The following is a 21,031-nucleotide window of genomic DNA, read 5'->3' as shown; positions in this document are numbered from 1 at the left end:
CCTACTTTTGTTTGCACATTTCCTATTTGAATACGCTGTTTATTTTTAAATATTATTTTTATTCTTTATTGTTATTTTCCTCTTACCTACAAACCCACTGAGGGCCTCTGCCCTGGAGTCAAATTCCCTCTATGTTCATACTTACTTGGCCATTAATGATGATTCTGATTCTTCATGTTTTTCCTAAAACGAAGTGAAAAGTAAAAACCAGATTTATATTAAAATCAGACTGTCAGTTGAGAGCAGCCAAGCAGGACAGACTTGCTCCACGTTAACGTCATGTCTGAGCATTAATCTGTCAGCAGGTCCGTGCTCCTCACTGTGGAGAGTCCACGGTACGTCTGCCCTGTCAGCTCTGACGAATGACCTCGACCCGTCCCGACCACACCAGACCTGGATCTAATCTACCTGACCTTCAGAGACCTGCACAGATTAAACCATAAATCACACTGAGGCATGATAGGAGCAGTGAAATAAATGTTCCCTGAGGAGGGAGCAGAGATTCACTGCAGCTGCTGCAGGACAAACAGAAGGAAGGAGAGGCAGCGTCGTCAGTGTGACACCTGTTCACTTCTCACTACTGCGTCTCATGGTGCACAGGAGCTGTTTGATGAAAGAAAGACGTGGGCCATCTCACACTGTTAGATGTGTGGTGTGAACAAAGGGGGAGCGTTTTTAAATGAACAGAGTTCATGTATCATTCAAGCCTATTCCAAACTGTTGTACATTTTCTAACTGGGTTCCTTCTGGGGTTTCCCTTTTATACAGAAGGTGAATGGTTCCTGGAGAAAGTTGAACACTTAATGGCTTTGTGTGCTCATTGGTAAAAAATAACTGCAGTGTGTGAAATTCAGTTTGGAAGTCACTGATGTCCTGAGCTACACAAGGAGCGAAAGACAATGGCATCATCTGCATACAGATGAATCTTTGCTGCTTCTGTGTCAGCGACTTTAGTTCTGGTGCAGATAAACTGGCATCGCCTCTCCCATGTCGTCTCTGTAGTGTTTCACTGTATCATCTGTGCTCAGGCTAAATGGTGGTGGTGAACCCAGTCACCCTGCAGCCTCCCTCCATTAAACAGATGAGTGATGATGAGAGGACAGAGTTCAATGAACACACCGCTGACTCTCTGAGCTCTTAGTCACCCGATCTTTCAGCTAACTGAGTTAGCTGCCACTTTGCTAATGGAGTTAGAGAAGATGAAGAGGGCGAGGTGCAGGAGAAGCTCCTCCATTTGTCCTCGCTCAGCATCAGTTTTCAGCCAGCACCATACTTCCTCTGCACAGCTTCTCTCGTCCTCAGTGTTCGTGTTGGATCTAGTTTAGACGGAAATGTGGTAGTAGTAGTTGCATTTTGCTTTTTGATTTTAGTCACAAAACTAAAGGCGTGTTGGTCTAGTTTCACTGACACCAGTCTTATTATCCTGCATCTTTAATTATTGTACTGTATCTTAATATTTTGAAGCTCTAGCTCTCTCCATCTTTGTGGTGTTCAGTTACCATGGTTACAGGCGTCTCCATCTTTTCTGTGCAGTTTTCTGGTTCCACCTTGAATCAGATAATCAAGACAATAAGCAGCAGTTTAATCAGTGACCCCTGCAGTTTGTATTTCCATTGTTTGTAGATACACCTAAAACAAGTCCCCACAACCCCAAGTGGAACCTGGCATAGCATAGCGAACACCTCTGGTCAGGTGCAGCATCTTCGTCTAACTGTGGAAAGAAGAGAGCGCCACCTAGAGTCTGAACCGACATATTCGCTTGGGTGTTTTTGTGTCTAAATCCTGCAGTTAGTTTGATCCAGTGGGTTTTTAGTTGGAGGCCAAGAAACAGTGAATCAGCTCGTCACAAACGTGAATCACAGTGTTGCATTTTTCAGTGAGAGCTGTGATTAACCAGCACGGAGCAGCCAATCAGGACGAGCAGTGAGAAGCCAAATCAGTCAGTTCACACCCCATTAACAAAGTCCAAATTAGCACTGTTGATTGCACCCCCACTGCAACTTCAGTGGTGGTGTTTGTTGAACCACATAAAGTTTGTTGAGCTGGTTCTGGGAGAGCAGTGGTTGATCATTGGTGTCCAGCAGGGAGGCGTTAGTGCAACGCCTCGCTGTGCCTGTTCTGTTATGGCGATGGCAGCAACAGTGTGATGGAGGAGCTGCGACGGACACTTGTCTCTGATCCACTCGACAGGTTTTGCACTTTGTTCACTTTCTGCTGGAGAAGTTTCACTGTGTAAACACCAGGTGTTAGACAGAGCCGCCAGGTTATTTAAAAAAAAAACTGCTACAACGCATAAAAACAACTTCTGTGCTTCCAGGTTGTGGGAAATCCTCCTCCAGCACAACACTTTGTCTCTTGTGGGAAACAGCTGCAGCACATCTAGACTGAACTCCATCATTAATATCTACAGCTGCAGATGAATTGTTGTACAACTATTTATTAATGACTTGTTATCCTGGTTTGCAGCACATCTGGACCCAACTACAAACTGATTATTATTTTAAATACGTAATTTTTGACATTTTGACTTATGCACAAAACAGAAACGGGCACTGAACAACAACACATTTCTACAATGTACAAGAAAATGAATGAGACATGGAAATGGAACAAAATAATCAAAGTACCTGTGAAAAGACAGCAGAGGTTTCCAGAGTTTATGACTGATGATGATGATCAGGAGTTGGTTTCTGCACCGGGAGAAAAGCTGGCACCTGTGAACTGATTAGCATTTACAACTGCTTAACGTTGCTTAACGACTTATTAACGTATCCACAGAGTCGGACTCGCTGCCGGTCTGGGTGAAGAACTGAAATTAATACAAATGTACAGAGAATGTGAAATGATGGTGGTCAGAACTGTTTCCATGACATGTTGAGGCGAAGACGTTTCCACTGTGTTTAATTCTAATGTGGTGGTGAAGCAGCAGTAAGAACTTCAGAGCAGTCCTCAGGTGAAAGGGTAGAAATGTCAGCATGACGTGAACACAAGGTCGACAGTTCCTCAGTCGCCGGCAGCTGTGAATGTTAATCAGAGGTTCGTTAGTAACACAGGTTCATGCTCTTCACAGGAGACAGAATAAATGTGAAGATTAACAACAAAATTTAAACAAAAAACAGACGAATCCACCCAATTGAAATTGATTTAAAATGTAAAAGATTTGAACAAATTAAAATATGTACAGAGAACACAAAAATATTCAAATACTTAAAACAGAAAAGAAGCGATGAAGAATAAAAATGATAGAATAAAGCATTCACATATAAATATTGTACCACGAGTGAATACTGGCTGAAAAACATGTTAATCTGGATAAAAAAGCATCACAAATGATCCATCAGGTCTGCAGACTTACACACAGCCCAGATGTGCTGCAGCTGTTTTCCACATCAGGTAACAGTGGCGAGATCTCCCTGTCTCCACAACCTGGCAACCCAGATGTTGATCAATGAAGCTTTGGCCAATCAATCGATTAGTTCCAGCTAATAAAGCCTTTGTAAATGGAGCTGTAGGTGGAAGATGATGAACATGGTGATCACTGTTTCCTCCTCTTCACCTTCGCTGCTCCGTGGGCTGTGTTGCTCAGACATTGGAAGATGTCATTTGGACATTTTTCACTCTCTTATAGACCAGGACAAGAATCAATTGTTCAGAACATGATCAGCAGATTAAAGTGCAGTAAGGACAGGAACAGGGTGTGGTTTTGTCTCTGAGGAGGGTCGGGATCAAATGGAGATCTCAGCTCCATCCTTTCTTTTCTGCCAGTGGACCAGCAAACAAGCTGTGGCCCACAGGGAGGTGTTCAGGTGTTGGCGGTTTGTTAGAGACGTCTGAACTCCGTGCTGCTTGTGTGGAGCTCGTGTGTTTTAATGAAGTGACCGCAGCATTTTGATGCCAAGCAGCAGGGAGACGCAGATACTGATATTTAGACAATAACATCTAACACCGACAACAGGAGCTTTCAGTTGATTCCAGTGGAGATGCTTTCCCTGGATTGGCAAACATCAGGTGAACTTCAGGGAAACATCTGCCAGGCTGGACTTTACCTGCAACAAGCTGCTCTGTTGCAGCTGAGAGTCCAGACCCGGGGCTGGAGACCTGAAACAGTCGCCACACAGACAGAACTGGGTGTGACCTTCAGGGACTGGCCTGCTGTTCAGGGGGGCGCTGGCTTTCTCCTCCAGGTGCTCCCTGGTGGGCGGGCTTGTGATGACACTAGCTTTGTGTTAATGTTTTTCAGTGTGAGCCTCATTAGTGCAGCTGTGCGTTTGTCTCTGTGGAGCTGAGCTGTGAAACGGGTCGTCCCCGCCGTCACTACACACTGTCGTCAGTGTGAAAACAGTGCGACTAAACAATCGGTGGCACTGTGATTAACAGTGACATCAGTCTGAACACGGCTGATGAAAGAGACCACCTGACACGTGCACGGCCTGTGTGTCAACCTGTGGGTTTAAATCACAACACTGTCGCCTTCCAAACAACAGATGTGACGAGTCACATAAAACCTCATTGTTACAAGAACTGGAAAAAGTTTTAGCAGAAAAATGGATGTGTGCATGTCTCAGTTGAAATGTTTCTATAGGTTTGATTCTGGTTTATTAGCTGCTCCCAGTGAATGTACACACAGCTCCCTGATCAGTTTGCAGAGCGTGGACGCAAAGACAGAAGCTCTGTAAACATTTCATTACTGTACACAGACGTAGGTGGAGAAGCAGGCGCCCTCATTGTGTATGTGAAGCAACAACGGTGTTTTATGTCCAAGTCAAACAGTCTGTGTAAAGTGTAAACAAGTTCACACTAGTGCAGATAATGCAGGAGTAAACACTGAACGGCTGATGTCACAGATTACTGTGTGTGTCTATAAACGGCCCACTCACAGGCTTGGGTTTCTGTTTGGCCGTGTTCTGTAAAACGCCACTTCTCATTCGTGGCTCAAACTGATGTAGCACTTCATCAGGTTCAGTATTAACAAATGAAGATGTTTATGCTCCTGACGTGTTGGAGCTTGAGCTGTTTGATTGACACAAAAAATCCTTATTTCCATGTGAACGGGTTCTGTTCTGCTGAGAGAATGATCAGACGCATGGTGTGAGCTGAGCTGCTGTGCAACAGCAGCTAATTTGGTGTCATATCAGCACGTGTAAATGTGAATTAGTGCAACATAATAAATGATCTATGAACTAATCCTAGAAAGCCAAAGTCATTGGATCATTTTTTTAATGTAACGGGCACATGATACATCTGCATTAACTGATGCATGGAATCACCAGGTCTCCTGCATTAGTATTTCCATTTCCATATTTCCATATGCGCTTTGTACCCTAAGCCTTCTCTCTATTACTGCGGGTAACATGTCTTCAGACTTTGGTGTAACGGTGCCTGAATTCATCTCTTAGTCTTTGGCTTGTATTAGCTCACGTCTTTGTTCACTGTTGCTGCAAAACAAATAACATTTGATATGTTTTGGAAAAAAGTAAAGAACGTAATTGGCAATTCCTCACAAAGTGCACAAAATATGCAAAAGCCGATTGAGACCCACAACGCTCCCCATCTGCCATCTCCTGTGAGGTTTAGTGGCTGTTTTCAGGTGATGGTCTCACAGGGCTAGAGGCTTTCCTCTTGTCCTCTAAAGGAATAAATGAGCATTTTGCTGAGTACACATTTGGTTGTATGTTTTGACATATTAAACAGATGTGGAACAAAAACTGTCAAACATGTTTTTAAAATGTTAAAAACAATTTTCTGCTCCTCCTCAGGTTTTTCAGGGGCGACTACACGGTGGAGGTGGCAATCAATGACTACCTGGACATCTACTGCCCGCACTATGAGGAGGAGCAACCGGCTGAGCACATGGAGCACTACGTGTTGTACATGGTGAACTATGATGGCTACACCACCTGTGACCACCACAGGAAGGGCTTCAAACGCTGGGAGTGCAACCGGCCGCTGAGCCCTGGCGGCCCACTCAAGTTCTCTGAGAAGTTCCAGCTGTTCACACCATTCAGCCTGGGATTCGAGTTCCGGCCAGGCCACGAGTACTATTATATCTGTGAGTAGTGCTGAGTATTACTACATCTATGAACCTGCTGCACATCTGATGGGAGCACTGGAACCTAATGAAGAGATCTCAGGTCTGTTCAGACAACTTCCGAGGAATGAAGCCAACACAAAAGTGTTTAAACCTGCAGTTCCTCGAACGGCCACTAGAGGCTGGCTCCAAAGGAGAGTCAGTCCCCCCCTCCCCCGTTAAAGTGCCCACCATTACAGCTGAAATATTCATGTTTACAGCCTGCCACAAAAAATGCTTTTGGTCTCCATGGCTCTTTTCCCCTTCCATAACAACTGTATGGGGTGAAGTATTACCCGTTTTTCACCCGTTTAACATACTGAGACTAAATGTTATGCATAATTAAGCATGGGGCTGCTTTGAATGACAGGCGGGACAGTCCCACCATAAGTGGCTGCTAGCTGCATTAGCACTGTATCTATGGTGCTAATGTGTGAGTCCCAAAGAGGTGGATAATGCACCAACCAGCACAGAACGTGCAGCACGAGAACCTGGTTTCTCTGTGGTGGGTGACCACACCATTAGTCAGTCCATCATGTGACTCGTACTAAGAACAGATCAACAAGTTGTAGATAGACACCCGTTTCTGTCCAAAGTTTGTTAGCAAGTCTGATAAGAGCCAAAAGGCTAAGGTCACTGTAAATGAAGCAGATGTCCTGGTCAGCAGAGGCAGTAAACACAACACCAACCTGCTGTGGGCTCTGCTGTGTTCAGCTGAAGCAGATATTTAGTTAACAGTCACATTAACACTGACAAGCAGGACTATGGCTACATGCTGCAGCTCCTGTAGCAGAGCTGTTAGATCAGCTCCAACACACAGCCATGAACATGCAAAGCTGCACCAGACTTCCTGTCTGTCAGCAGAGTAAAGTCATGGCTGTTGGCTCAGATAGTCTGTGTTTCACTGAGCGTGCTCAGTTCCCTGTGACCTCTGACCTTCCATCTCACACTACAGAGCCATGAGGCCTCCCACAGCTGCTTTCTGTATTTTTACTGTGTTGGAAACAGACGACCTCCCATGTTCCCTGAGGAGGAATACCCACCCCAGCACAGCGGTGTGGCTCACGGGGGGTGGGGGGTTCTAATAGTTGTTGGGCAACAGTGGAGGTCAATGGGACAGAGCAATGAGCTGGACCATGGTTTTGACTCACATCACGGTGAGGACGCCACGTTCACTGGTGCTGCTGGGGACGGGCTTGGTGGGGAATCACACAGAGAAAATCACCAGCTGTGTCCTTTAGCAGATGGACCATAGTGTGTGTCTGTGTTTTTTTTTTTTTCAGAGACTTCATTTTTTCCAAACGTCATTTATTTTCAGATACTACTTAGACTGTCAGGGGCATTTTGCCGATATCTTTCAGGATGTTTTGTAATAGTGAGTATTGAAGCAGCTGTAGTGCGACTCAGTCATTGTCAGTCTGAAAAGAGGGTTAAAACACACACACACCTGTCATCGTGTTCTGTGTGTCTGTCCAGATGTAATTTGTCCTCTAACCTGGAAAACAGTTTGTAGAATGTGGCTCATTTGGACTGCGAGTTTTCCAGCAGAGAAACAACCGCTTTGTTTTAAATCACACTTAATGACAAGGTGTGTGTGTGTGCGCGCTGAATGCTGACATCTCTGCAGGGTGCAGGCCTATTTTGAGTTTTAGCCGGTGAGAAACCACAGGGAACTACAGCGTTAATGCTTCATATTTCAATCAGTTTTGTTTCAGACGTCTGATGGTTATGATGTAGTGCAGCACAGCGAAGCACAGCTGTGCCTGGTCTGACTGTTATTGTCTGCTAATGTTACATGTGAACAACATCCACTGTGCTGTGAAGGGGTTTTCCATTGTCCTGGTTGTATCAGAGGGGACTTCAGACGGTTATAGAACGTGTTTAAGCCACTGGATCGACCGTGTCCTTGGAGGACACACAGTATTAAGAGTGCGACCAATCAGCTTCAGTTATTGATGGGATCAGCCTGAGCTCAGGTGCCATCACTGCTGCACACCTCACTGACATGTGTTTGTCTCCTCTGCAGCGTCTCCACACCTGAACCTGGCTGGGAAGCCCTGTCTGAAGCTCAAAATCTACGTCAAACCAACCAGTGAGTCTCTTCTTTGTCTTCTTCTTCGCTCCTGTCTGGTCAGCCGTACGCTCGTCAGTGACGTCAGCCACCTAAACTCGGGTTCACTGCTGTGTCACTACTACAGCCAGCGTATTCTCCGCCCAGGGCATCAAACACTGACGCGCTGTCAAGTGGCCTCTGGTGTGTATGTGAGGGGGAAGAGTGTCGACCCGCCACCAGAGGTGCTTCACAAACCATCAGTAAACACCTGGGCTTCACGCAGTAAAACCTGGTTGGGTGTCACGTGTTGTTCATATGCAGCCGCCAGGTTATGCTCGATACCCTGACCCCGCTACCGCTCTCTGGCGGTGTGTCCCACGCTTCTAGCCGCCAGGTTACGCTCGATACCCTGACCCTGCTATCGCTCTCTGGCGGTGTGTCCCACGCTTCCTACACTGTTGTGTGTTGAACTGTGGGTGGAAGCTGTGCGATTTTTCTGGCTCTGTAAACACGCGTTGCCTCTCTACACGTGCTGTTGGTCATCTAGACGTAAAGTGAAGCTGTCGATGTTTGTTGAGTCTAGTATTCATGAAAACGTTGTCAATGTGTGTATTTACAGTGGTGTGAAAAAGTGTTTGCCCCCTTACTGATTTCTTATCTTTTTGCATGTTTGTCACACTGTAATGTTTCAGATCGTCAAACAAATTTATATATTAGTCAAAGATAACACAAGTCAACACATCATGCAGTTTTTAAATGAAGGTTTTTATTATTAAGGGAAAACAAAATCCAAAACTATATAGCCCTGTGTGAATAAGTGTTTGCCCCTCTGTCAAAACACTGGTTTATCGCACCTGAGTTCAATTTCTCTAGCCACACCCAGGCCTGATTACTGCCACACCTGTTCGCAATCAAGAAATCACTTAAATAGGACGACTGTCAGGGGCATTTTGCCGATATCTTTCAGGATGTTTTGTAATAGTGAGTATTGAAGCAGCTGTAGTGCGACTCAGTCATTGTCAGTCTGAAAAGAGGGTTAAAGCACACACACACACACCTGTCATCGTGTTCTGTGTGTCTGTCCAGATGTAATTTGTCCTCTAACCTGGAAAACAGTTTGTAGATTGTGGCTCATTTGGACTGCGCGTTTTCCAGCAGAGAAACAACCGCTTTGTTTTAAATCACACTTAATGACAAGGTGTGTGTGTGTGCGCGCTGAATGCTGACATCTCTGCAGGGTGCAGGCCTATTTTGAGTTTTAGCCGGTGAGAAACCACAGGGAACTACAGCGTTAATGCTTCATATTTCAATCAGTTTTGTTTCAGACGTCTGATGGTTATGATGTAGTGCAGCACAGCGAAGCACAGCTGTGCCTGGTCTGACTGTTATTGTCTGCTAATGTTACATGTGAACAACATCCACTGTGCTGTGAAGGGGTTTTCCATTGTCCTGGTTGTATCAGAGGGGACTTCAGATGGTTATAGAACGTGTTTAAGCCACTGGATCGACCGTGTCCTTGGAGGACACACAGTATTAAGAGTGCGACCAATCAGCTTCAGTTATTGATGGGATCAGCCTGAGCTCAGGTGCCATCACTGCTGCACACCTCACTGACATGTGTTTGTCTCCTCTGCAGCGTCTCCACACCTGAACCTGGCTGGGAAGCCCTGTCTGAAGCTCAAAATCTACGTCAAACCAACCAGTGAGTCTCTTCTTTGTCTTCTTCTTCGCTCCTGTCTGGTCAGCCGTACGCTCGTCAGTGACGTCAGCCACCTAAACTCGGGTTCACTGCTGTGTCACTACTACAGCCAGCGTATTCTCCGCCCAGGGCATCAAACACTGACGCGCTGTCAAGTGGCCTCTGGTGTGTATGTGAGGGGGAAGAGTGTCGACCCGCCACCAGAGGTGCTTCACAAACCATCAGTAAACACCTGGGCTTCACGCAGTAAAACCTGGTTGGGTGTCACGTGTTGTTCATATGTAGCCGCCAGGTTACGCTCGATACCCTGACCCTGCTATCGCTCTCTGGCGGTGTGTCCCACGCTTCCTACACTGTTGTGTGTTGAACTGTGGGTGGAAGCTGTGCGATTTTTCTGGCTCTGTAAACACGCGTTGCCTCTCTACACGTGCTGTTGGTCATCTAGACGTAAAGTGAAGCTGTCGATGTTTGTTGAGTCTAGTATTCATGAAAACGTTGTCAATGTGTGTATTTAGATGTCGACAGAAACACAAACTGAGCACCAGCAGTGAAAACAACCTCTTTATGAAGACCTTCACGTTTATTCCTACCTATCTGACTCTGGTCACTGGTGGAACCATGGCTACCACTGATTGAAGAGTCAGATTTCTGATTTCTTACTAAAATCTTCCTTGTGAAATAATGGTGTAAATGTCAGTTTGCAGCAGAGGAAGTGTGAAGACTCTCAGCTGTCACGGTGAAAGTGTTGAGTAGTTTCTCTGCTGGACTCAGCTGCACCATCCCTTCAGTGTGGCTCAGGCTGGGAATCCTCAGTCAGCCTCGGCACCGGCCAAAGCCGAGCGGTTAGAGATGAGGGCTTGTGGAGTAGAAGATGACGCTGGCGGTCAGTGCAGGTGCTGTTTGTTCTGCAGCTGTCGAACTGTGAAACACAAAATGTGAACGTGTGGAGGAGAAAGAAAATTATTTCCTGACAAGTCTCCCACAGGAGGAAAAGAACAAAAAATATTAGAACCAGATTTACAAAAGACAAGAAGAAGCAGCTTTATTTTATTGTCATTATAACACGCACAATGAAATTTTACCTGGATCTGAGGGCCGAGGGCCGCTGCGTGCACATACGCCTCCATCACGGGCAACTTGGGGGGTTCGGTATCTTTCCCAAGGACACTTTGACATGTAGCACCGAGATTCAAACCTTCAATCTTCTGGTTGGGAGACAACTGCTCCACCCACTGCACCACTGTCACCCTACTGAATAAGGTGATAATTTAATATTAATTAGTGGTGCAGGTTCTCTCAAAATCTCCCATGCCAGCCTAATGCGATCCGTGCGTGTCGGGCGATCTGTGCACACGCATCTACCGACCTGTAAGTACAGTATAAAGAACTGCACACAGGAAACCGGTTTCACACATTTGTCAATCTGGATTCAGTTTGTAGTTTACTGAACACATTCGTGGCCAAATCATTTTTACACATTTGTAAAGCTATTTGTAAATCACCAGAGACATTTGTGGCTGGCTCTGGGAGGATTTAAAGTCAGAGGAGTTTCTGTTCTACAATACTGTCTAATCAAAAAGGTGCCGATGCACAGGGGTAGCGTCCAGGCTCTACCAAAAAGCGGGCAGGTCAGTGTTCTACAGGAAACTGAGTTGCACCCATGATTCACCAAAGTATGGAATGATATGTGCCGAGTATAACGCAGTAACTGTAGTTAAATGGTTTGCTGGTCAGTTGGCGTTCTCGCCAGCAGACCACTGCACTCCACCGTCTCAGAAGCCGATTCACGAATGTTGCAAATGGACTACTAAACATCTGCGGTGTGCATTTTGACTTCTGATACTATGTACGGCTACTGGACACAAGCAAACATGAAGCCTACCTGTGTCTCATGAGGTTTAGATGAAACTTTCTGAGATGATCGGGCGTCTGTGTCTTGTTGTGTTAGTGATGATCAGCTTAGCCGGTGAAACTGCTCTGCAGACTAAATGTTTACCTGTCAACCACATGTCCAGTCTTCACAGCTGCTCCTGATCCTCTCTCTCTCTCTCTCTCTCTCTTTTATAGATGACTCCGTGTATGAGTCTCCAGAGCCCTTCCTGACTGATGACACCACTGGCGGCTGCAGCCTCACCAGGCCCCGCCTCTTTACTTGCCGTCCTCCTCCTCGCCTCCTCATAGCACCTCCTCCCAATGCTTGGAGGGGAAATGACAGACCCGAGCCGCCTTTCCTTGACCTTCACCTGGACGCCACTCAACAGCTCAGCCAATCGGAGGATGCCGAAGTCGCTGGTGGGAGGAGCCTGGAACCAAGGTCGCTGCTGGTTCCACCTGAAGCTTCTGTGGTCGTGTCTGTTCTGCAATGATGTTTCCGTCTCAGTCGATCAGATGTGTCAGACTCCATCGACTCCCATGTTAAAGTCGTCCCTGGCTTCAAAGATGTTTTGAACACCATCTGCCTCTTTAGTGCCGCATCAACCTGGTGCTGAACCAAGACACAGAGTTTCAGTATTGATGCCAACATTTCACATTTTCTACTTTCTTAAAATGTATGAAGTGTGGAGCTCAGAGCAGGGCTTTGACACGTTTTAGCAGTTTACTACAGACGAGCTGTGACCAAACGATGTTAGACACACGGTGGTTTGCAATTAAAATCTCTTTCTGGGTTTTGTATAAATGCAGACAACATGTATGTTCAAGATCCAGAGCAAGATGTTACTTTCTAAAGCCTGTCTCTGTGTGTGTGCAAAAAGTATCTCATTATTTGTACACAGTCCTCAAACTGGAGTTTTTCATCTGGTGCCCACAATAAATGACCCTGTTGTCTAACATTTGACGGCCTTGCACTAACCTGAATCTAAACAGCCAGAAATCCTCCCCTTACAAGTCCCACTACAGTACAACACCATGATGCTGTGGAGAAGGGGTTTGGGTTTTTTCACCCTCTTCCAGGCAGTGTTCGTTTCCCTTCATGTCAAAACGGTGTGTTTAATGCCACGTGTTAATGGAGGAAGTCGAGGCCTGGAGAAGCAGAGGGAAAGGTCCCTGGTGGGCTCATTGATTCTATGCACATGAAAATATGAGGAAAAACTAAATTACACTGTGAAATCAAGTGAAGCTCTAAAACCAAAATTAAAGCCATATTTAAAATGTATAAATTGTGTGCATCAGATGACACAATCACAAATCTAATTCCTAGCGCTGCAACTTGTCTAAACCACCCTGCACAAGATGCACACATCTGTCCTCGTCCTGGGCCTCACAGTTGGACTAAGTATAAATAATTTGGCGTTAATCAGCTAAAACGTGTCAACAAACAGCTGCGGTCCTTTAGTACGAGCTCTGATAACAGGACAAAGTTAGCAAACCCATTATTTAAATCAGGGTTAAAAAGAGACCAAGTATCATACAGTCAGGGAGATTACCAGGCGACCACGTCACATTACAGGGTGTGGGGCTCTGCTGCTGACAGACGCGATGTTTACCAGCTACTGGAACCAGGTGTGTGCGGTGTGGACTCACCTGAGCAGAGCGTGATACGTGGCAGTTGATGGAGTCCAGCTCTGGTCGGTTTCTCTGCAGAGGAATGATACAGAAACACATCAGCTGACTGTATCAGCTCTCACATCATCATCCCCCACCTGCACGCACAAGAGCAGACAGACTAAGTGAGCGCCCTGCAGAGCATCACCACGTCTCCCATCCAGGAAACAGCCATGTACCTGTCCACTGGTGATTACAGCGACCGAAACCAGCCACAGCTGTCACAATAAAACCCATCAATCAAGCCTCACTCACTGGTTTTCAAACTAGTCAGCCCTGGGATGGAAATTGGTTGAACAACTACCAAGTTGTAAGTCAGTTTCAACCTGTAACACCTGTATTAGATGGTTTTTTCATCCGAGCTCATCCTCTGATCGGTCGGTCCTGGACCGGCCATAGCGGACTGACTGTATTTTCATCTCAACTCTGATTACCTTCATTAGCAACCTGTACATCCAGCACGGCATAAGCTAATGTAGCTTTATAGACCAGCTGGGCCAGTAAAGGCTGCTCGTCAGACTCACAGGACGAGCGAATGTACACACACAAACCCATGGGACAAGCTAACGTAACCTCTCTTACCGTCAGGAGAAGCTAATGTATACATACAAACCTACAGGAGAAGCTAACATACGTAGCTTCGCAGACAGAATGAGCTAATGTTCCTTCTCACAAAGTCAGGACGAGCTAACATATGCACACCAACCCATGGGACAAGCTAACCTACAGTAGATGAGCTAGCATTAGCAATTGGTAAACTGTCACAGTAAGTGAACTGTGTTGAACATGTCATCTGACAGGTTCACTCTGATGTAAAAATGAATGACTGTTCACCCCTAATCGGGAACAGTCAACACATTGTGGCCAGTGACGTGCGGTGAGGTTGACAGCTGGTGAGGCACTGTCAGATTTACAAATACAAATGAACCGTTAACAAATTGTTAACAGACAATGCGTTATGTTTTATATCTCATATCAGCATTCTTCACACAAACGTGACCCATATTTAATTTGAGGTTAAAATTTATTCCAATTGAGCTTATTTCTAACTAGAAATAATAAAAGTTTATGGTCTTACCATTACTTGTACACGAAATCCATTTGTCAGCTGATATGTATTACAAACCCTTTTACCGTTCGAATCCAATATTAAAACAAATGTTTTCAATAAAGAAGATCCTTCTGGACAAAAATGACCAGACTGTCAAAAATGTTTTGATTGAAAGTCGGGATTTGCGAATTTTCTCAACTTGGAAATGTAATCTTCCATTTTGATAAGGCGGATTGTAAAGGAAATATAAACAAGCACGAAGAAGATTGTAGGTAGCGCAAGAATCTGTGGGCTCACTAGCGCCCTCTGCAGAGGACCTCTATTTGCGACATATAGACGGACAGCGACACACTATTTGCATTGCATACAGTTTGTGAGGATTACACGATCCACCGAGAGGCACAGCAAAGTGCTGCCTCATCGCGCATCTCCTCCATGTATTTGAACCAGACATACAGGAATTCTGCTATTCTTTATTGAAAAAAATTCTTTCAACATCAGATTTGAACGGCAAAGGGGCCTACAACACACACCAGCCGACAATTATTAACATTTATTATATTTTACGGTTAACTTTTTTTTCTTTTCAAGATTGACAGGGGAGGCTCTGACATCACTCAAATTTACAAATCAATCGGATTAGGCTGTTTCTCTCTCTCTCTGTTTCCCCATGTTTCTCGCCTACGTCCTGCCTCTCATTTCTATAAATCTGCCAAAGAGTCTTGTTAAACTTTTCTATTAGACGCTTCTCTAGGGGCGTGGGTGGGTGGGGGGCTGTGGAAGTCATACAGACGCTACAAGGGCAGGTAAATATAGCCTCACCCACTTTTAATACAGGGGCGTGGTTACCAAGAGGAGGAGGGGGCGTTTTTTCTAAATCATTTTGTTGTAAAGATAAAAATGAATGTTACGTGCAAAATCAAAATGAACAATCAAAAATGGCCTTTTTCCCACTGGTGCTGAATTTTTACTGACCGAGGAACAGCGACACCGTGTGGTCGAGGTCAAGACCTTCCAGTCCCATATGTTTTTTGTTTTTTTTTAATCTGCCATACTACCCATCCATCTCCACTGACGAAGGGGAGCGTGTCCTTGTGTGTGGATGAGCAGGGGCATGCTGGGAAAAGTCTAACAAACGCACTGTGATGGAGGACAGGCGGATGATGTAGCACTCAGAATGACAGAAACAAACAAAAAGAAAAAAATTCTAGTTTTTCGTTTAATGTTTGTGCCATTTCTCAGTTTTAAAAAACGCAGGAGCAAATTCATATGAGTTGTGAAGGAATCCGTCTGATGTTTGTTGTTGTTGTTTCTCCATTCTGTTCCTGCTCGCATCACATTGCATTCTGGTCCTTGTAGTCCACTGTGTTCAAGTGCAGTTGATGAATAATCGTTTGCTGGCTTTCGTCATCTCCTTCTTCATTGATTTTTGTGGTTGGAATCAGCTTTTTGTGGAGTAACAAACAAAAGTTTTGGTGGTTCTCCTCGCTGTGTCTGCTTTATGGCATCTCTGAGTTCAATCATCAGGCAAAGATGAGGGTTTTCTACAGCACAACATCTGCATAGTCTCCTCTTTGAAAGACAAAAATTAGGTTTGTATATTTTCTTATTGGATGCTTATGGAGTCTTGTTGTAAAGAATTCATTTTTCTGATTGGCTGTAGAGCTGACAAGGGGTCAGAGGTCATCAGGCCTTTTCAGGACCCCTTTCCTGCGCCGCATGAGCAGGAAAAGTAAAAAATATTTAGTGGATTTACTTTGAAGAAGATTTCAGAGAGGAAACGTTATGAAGTGTATGAATCTGTGTTTGATAAATTCACCACCAATAAAATAATGTCCCACTAAAAAGTATTTGTCCCGTTTGTTCCAGTTCATCAACATGGTTTGACTTCGGGCACTGTTGTTGTTGCCGTGATTAAAGTTAGAATTCACTTTAGTGAATTTAGTTAGATATTACTTTCAGGTACTTGTACTATGAGTATATCCATGTTCTGATACATTACGCTTCTGCTGCTGCATAGTTGACCTGCAGCACTACAAGTTTTATTGTAGATATACCACAATATTTAAATGTAACACATATAAAATGGTTCACTTATAACTTTATGTATACAACTTATAATTTTAAGTACTTTACCTACTGCTCGTTAACTTTTTACTGCACTACATGTACCTGATAACTTCAGTTCATTTCCAGAATCAGATGAATCAAACCAAACCCAGTAGAATCATCAGACTCTATTGATCCCAGTGGGAAATCCACCAGCTACCCAGCAGGATGGAAAGTACTTCACAGTATAACTATATTAGGTAGTTACCATCAGCTCCACCTTTACCAGCTGCAGCATTAAAGTGATGGACACAGTAACGCATCAGTCACTATGATCCAGTAGTATCATACTACTACTACATAGTAACAGTATCACATTACTGTGACACGGGCTGTTCTGCAGGACGAGTACTGGTACTGCTGATACTACAAGTACATTTGGATACCGATACTTGTGTACTTTTAAGTAAAATTTGGACTGTGGGACTTTTACATGTAAGAGTACTTCTAGACAGTGGTGTTTCTACTTTTACTGCAGTGAAGTGCTGGAGTACTTCTTCCACTGCTGAGACTTGTCTCATTAAAACCACCTGAAATGGCAGCACTGCAGCGACTGAGTAAGAGGAGGCGAGTCTGCAGAGTGAAAGCTTCAGACAGAGTCGCGCTGACACCTGCTGCCTGCTCCCTCACACTGCAACCCCACCTCACCACCCCATGTCTCCGTCCGGCCTTGGCTGATCTAACGGCAGCACATTTTACAGCGTTCAAGTCAAGTAAGCACAGAACACCACTGGACTAGTTCCCCTTTTTGCCCTGAGAGCTGCGTCACCTACACGTCACGACTTCCTGCTGCAGTTTCACAGTATCTAGTCAAACTACTTGCATTTCACCTGTCAGGTCTCATTTACAGCCTGCACACTCTGAAGCCTACACGAGAGAACGGGTTCCGGGGCCCCCAGCCAGGGGTTTGCATGAAGTGACTGTTAAAGTGTGTTGTAGGCAGGTCAGTCACATGGCTACAGAGAGACACAAAGTGAGGAAAAGAAACAAAACAGCCACAAAGACATGCAAAACAAATACAAAGTGACACAGACGATGACATGCAAAATGGCCTCAGACAAAAAAAAAAACAAGTGAAACCACAGAGACACAAAGCACCTGGAGTAAAACTAAAGAGCCAAAGAATTGAAACTAAAAGTGACTGCAAAGTGACACAAAACAACAAAATGTAAGCACAGAACAACTAAAAGGGACAAGAAATACCATAGCCTCACTCCCCTGTAGGCGAGGTGGGGGCCTAACACACGGGGGAGAAGTAAGTTTATGCAAGTTTGAAGAATTACACTTCAAACTTGCATAAACTTTCGCTTTCGTTTTCCCAAGTCTTACTAACGTCACCCCGATGATAAACCCGCCTTCAGCAGGCGGAGCAGATCAGACAGGAAGGCGACGATTACAGAGGAGACATCAAGTCAGTAAGAGAAGAGGCTGCAGTATCCCAGACATGTTCAGCAAACAGAGTGTTCGGTGTAAGTACGAAGTCAAGTGACTTTTCTTTGTTTAAAGAATGTGACTTAGTAATTATCCATTTAAAGCTGGGCTTTATGGTGGTTTGTCCTGAACAGCCAGACAAAGACCCACCACGCAGAGAGGAAGAAACAACATGCCCCGGCAGCCACCAAGACGGGACCAGCTCCGACAGACAAGAGGTAACAAAACCGTGTGCGGTAGCTACAACTGGACACGGTATCGCCACAAGGCACTGGTTCAGTCCTGTGAATTTTGCTCAACAGTGATAGGTGGACTCAAAATTGCAGGGGCGTCACATGGTCATCCCACACCCTTTCATGAAACGGTTCAGCCCCCAGTGAGTCACAGACACTTGCACCACCTGGATAATCCGACAGGTCTGAGACTCAGGCAGTTTCGGGTCACGTGTACATCTCCTGTAACTTAGAGGTGAACTAGGCTTCCTGGAAAAACCACCACCACCCACCGTTATTAATGTGCCTGACTGAAACCTGGCCATGCCCCCTAATAGTCTACATATGTGACATCTGGAAGATGGAGGGAGCCAGAAAGAGTTGGGTGGATTGTGTGGGAGCATTTTGACATGGTGCAGCATAATTTAGTGAAATGCACCTCTCATGACCAGGACCTGGCGTGTGGCAACAGCACATCATCAGCCCTACCTGCTCAGCATCCTGAAAATTTTAATAAAGGGCAAAGATAGTAAGGCCTTTTAACATTATATACACCGATTCGGCATAACATTATGACCACCTGTACATCTGTATGCACTTCAATGCAACACTTCCGCCTTAACATCAATGTGTATGAAGCTCAAAATGTTTCTGTTTTTAGTGAGATTATCATAAATGTATAAATTCAATTACCTGTTCATTATTGAGGTCATAGTGAAAGGTGGTGTTGTACTGGACTACATTATATTCAGAGGTGTTCCTTATATTCTGACCCTCTCATGTATGTCAATGGGCAGGACAAAGCCATACAGATATTTTCAGATATCTGGAATTTAAATTACAGATGAGTAGAACTGAACTGTAGATATCTTAAGTTAGTTTTCCCATTCAAGTCATGGAGGACTTCTTCCTAGTCAAAATGTAATTGCAGATATCTTAAATTATAGTTTGGACTATATTCATATTGTTCTGAAGTATTGCATATTTTTATTGTCAGTCCAAGCCCACTGCCCGTAACCGGCCTCTGCCCCACTGTGATCCAGCCTTGGATTCTACTTCCTCTTTTCTAGAAAACTAAACCATCTGAACACATAACAAAAATACAAGAAAAAGTAAAAACACTATCCTTTAACATGCCAAATTAAATCCTGAACTTTGAATCTGTTTCCTTCCACAGCTGGGAGCCAGAAAACACATGAAGAACGCCTGTTGAAGATGATTGTATCAGTTCTGCAGCCTTTGGAAATCACAGAAGATGCAAACTTTCAGGATTTTATAAAAAACCTAAACAACACTTTTCAAATTCCCACCAAACCTGGCATGCACTCACTGCTTCTCCGCATTTACCAGGAAAAGGAAGAAGAGTTGCGTTGCACCTTGGCCACTGCTGATGACATTGTACTGACATGCGAGTTGTGGTCGTCAAGACCTGAAGACTCCCATCTGACAGTAGGCTGTCATTTCGTGAACAACTTGGGGTATCTCAAGTCTCACATGCTCAAAACTATCAACCTCTTTGGAGATGAGTCTGCAGCCAATGTTCGCACTCAACTCTTATCTGTAATGGAGGCTTGGGGCGTGAAAGAGAAGGTCCACAGTGTTGTCAGAGCTGGCATGCCTAAACTGGAAAACATCAAATGGACAGACATGCCTTGTTTTGCCGACACCCTGAATGTGATATTTAAGAATCTGATGAAAGATGACGAGCTGTCAAATGTGCTCAGAAAGTGCCAGAACATCATCAGGTTCTTCAAGTACAATTTTGAAGCTGAGAGGAGTTTCAGAGAGACTCAACGCAAGCTGGGGAAGAACCAAGAAGAGCTGATCATGTACTACGGGGAGCAGTGGCTCCCCTGGCTGCACATGCTTCAAGGACTGCACAGTCAGTACGAGACCATGGTGATGGTGCTCAACAAAAACGGCAAGACTGGTTTAATTCTGAACGAAAAAGATAAGGAGAAAATCAAGAATCTCATATCAGCTCTGAACCCTCTGGAGAAGGCCATGTCCATGATGAAACGAGAAGGATTCGAGACCATCTCGGTCATGCTGCCGCTGCTGAAGGCGCTCATGGACAAACTCAGAGAAGAAGAGGGAAGAAACAATGACATTGCCAAGACATTACTGCACAAATGCAAAAGGGAATTTGGTAACATCGACAACCATCAGCTGGCCACCAACACATTTCTCGACCCAAGACACAAAAATAAGCTGGGAGAACAAAACAAAAAAAAAGCCATATCTAAAATAACACAGGAGCTCTTAAGGAACTTCACTCCTGCCAAGATCAAAGGCATCCTGGCCCGATACGAAGCCGAGCGCAATACTTCAGAGTCAGCAAACCCTTTTGCCTGGTGGAGGTACACAGGAAATGCTCGTTTTGGTGAATTAAGAAAACTTGCTCTGAAGAAACTTGGGGTGGTCTCCACTGCTGTGCCCTTAGAGAGAGCCTTTTCCATTGCAGGTGATCGGTTCTGCAACCTCAGGAGCTCCATTGAACCAGAGAACCTCAACATGATCCTGTTCCTCAACAGCAACTGGTCTTCAGAGTGCTAGATAGATATATATACTTTATTACAGACTCAGGGTCCAAAGAGGTACAGTACGCTCTAAAGCCAATTTTACTCCAACCGAGCACAAACCAAAGTTCCAAGCCAATACCTTAGCTTGTACATACAACATACGGCACTGCCGATACATATCCCCATCACAATCATTTATAACATGACCCAAATACTTAACTTCATTACACAATTAAAATACTACCAGATAGCTTAAAAAAAGGGAATACAAGGGACCTGTCCTCTTTTGTGCAGCATATCATAATAACACTTTTTTTAGCATTATACTTGACATCATGATGATC

At 44.7% G+C, this 21,031-nt stretch overlaps 2 protein-coding genes across 2 annotated transcripts in view; both read left to right on the top strand.

The window, feature by feature from the left end:
• efna2b (ephrin-A2b) overlaps positions 1–11,963 on the top strand; it is a gene marked incomplete at its 3' end in the record, with an annotated part of 50,904 nt that extends 38,941 nt beyond the window's left edge. Inside the window, exons 3-5 of the mRNA XM_020609083.1 lie at positions 5,757–6,049; positions 8,094–8,159; positions 11,887–11,963. Coding sequence (XP_020464739.1) covers positions 5,757–6,049; positions 8,094–8,159; positions 11,887–11,963 — 436 coding nt within the window. The remainder of the gene's footprint in view (positions 1–5,756; positions 6,050–8,093; positions 8,160–11,886) is intronic.
• Positions 11,964–17,909: 5,946 nt separating this feature from the next.
• Positions 17,910–21,025, top strand: LOC109965256 (uncharacterized). Its single transcript, XM_020609120.1, has 3 exons — positions 17,910–17,991; positions 18,088–18,171; positions 19,343–21,025. The coding sequence occupies exons 1-3, from the start codon at positions 17,967–17,969 to the stop codon at positions 20,719–20,721; spliced, it is 1,488 nt and encodes a 495-aa protein (XP_020464776.1). The 5' UTR covers positions 17,910–17,966; the 3' UTR covers positions 20,722–21,025.
• The last annotated feature ends 6 nt before the right edge of the window (positions 21,026–21,031 follow it).

Source organism: Monopterus albus, unplaced genomic scaffold (genome assembly GCF_001952655.1).
Source record: "Monopterus albus unplaced genomic scaffold, M_albus_1.0 scaffold98.1, whole genome shotgun sequence".
In the NCBI taxonomy this organism is placed as follows: domain Eukaryota; kingdom Metazoa; phylum Chordata; class Actinopteri; order Synbranchiformes; family Synbranchidae; genus Monopterus; species Monopterus albus.
The sequence above is the reverse complement of the archived record's forward strand: the minus strand, read 5'-3'. Positions and strand labels throughout refer to the sequence as shown.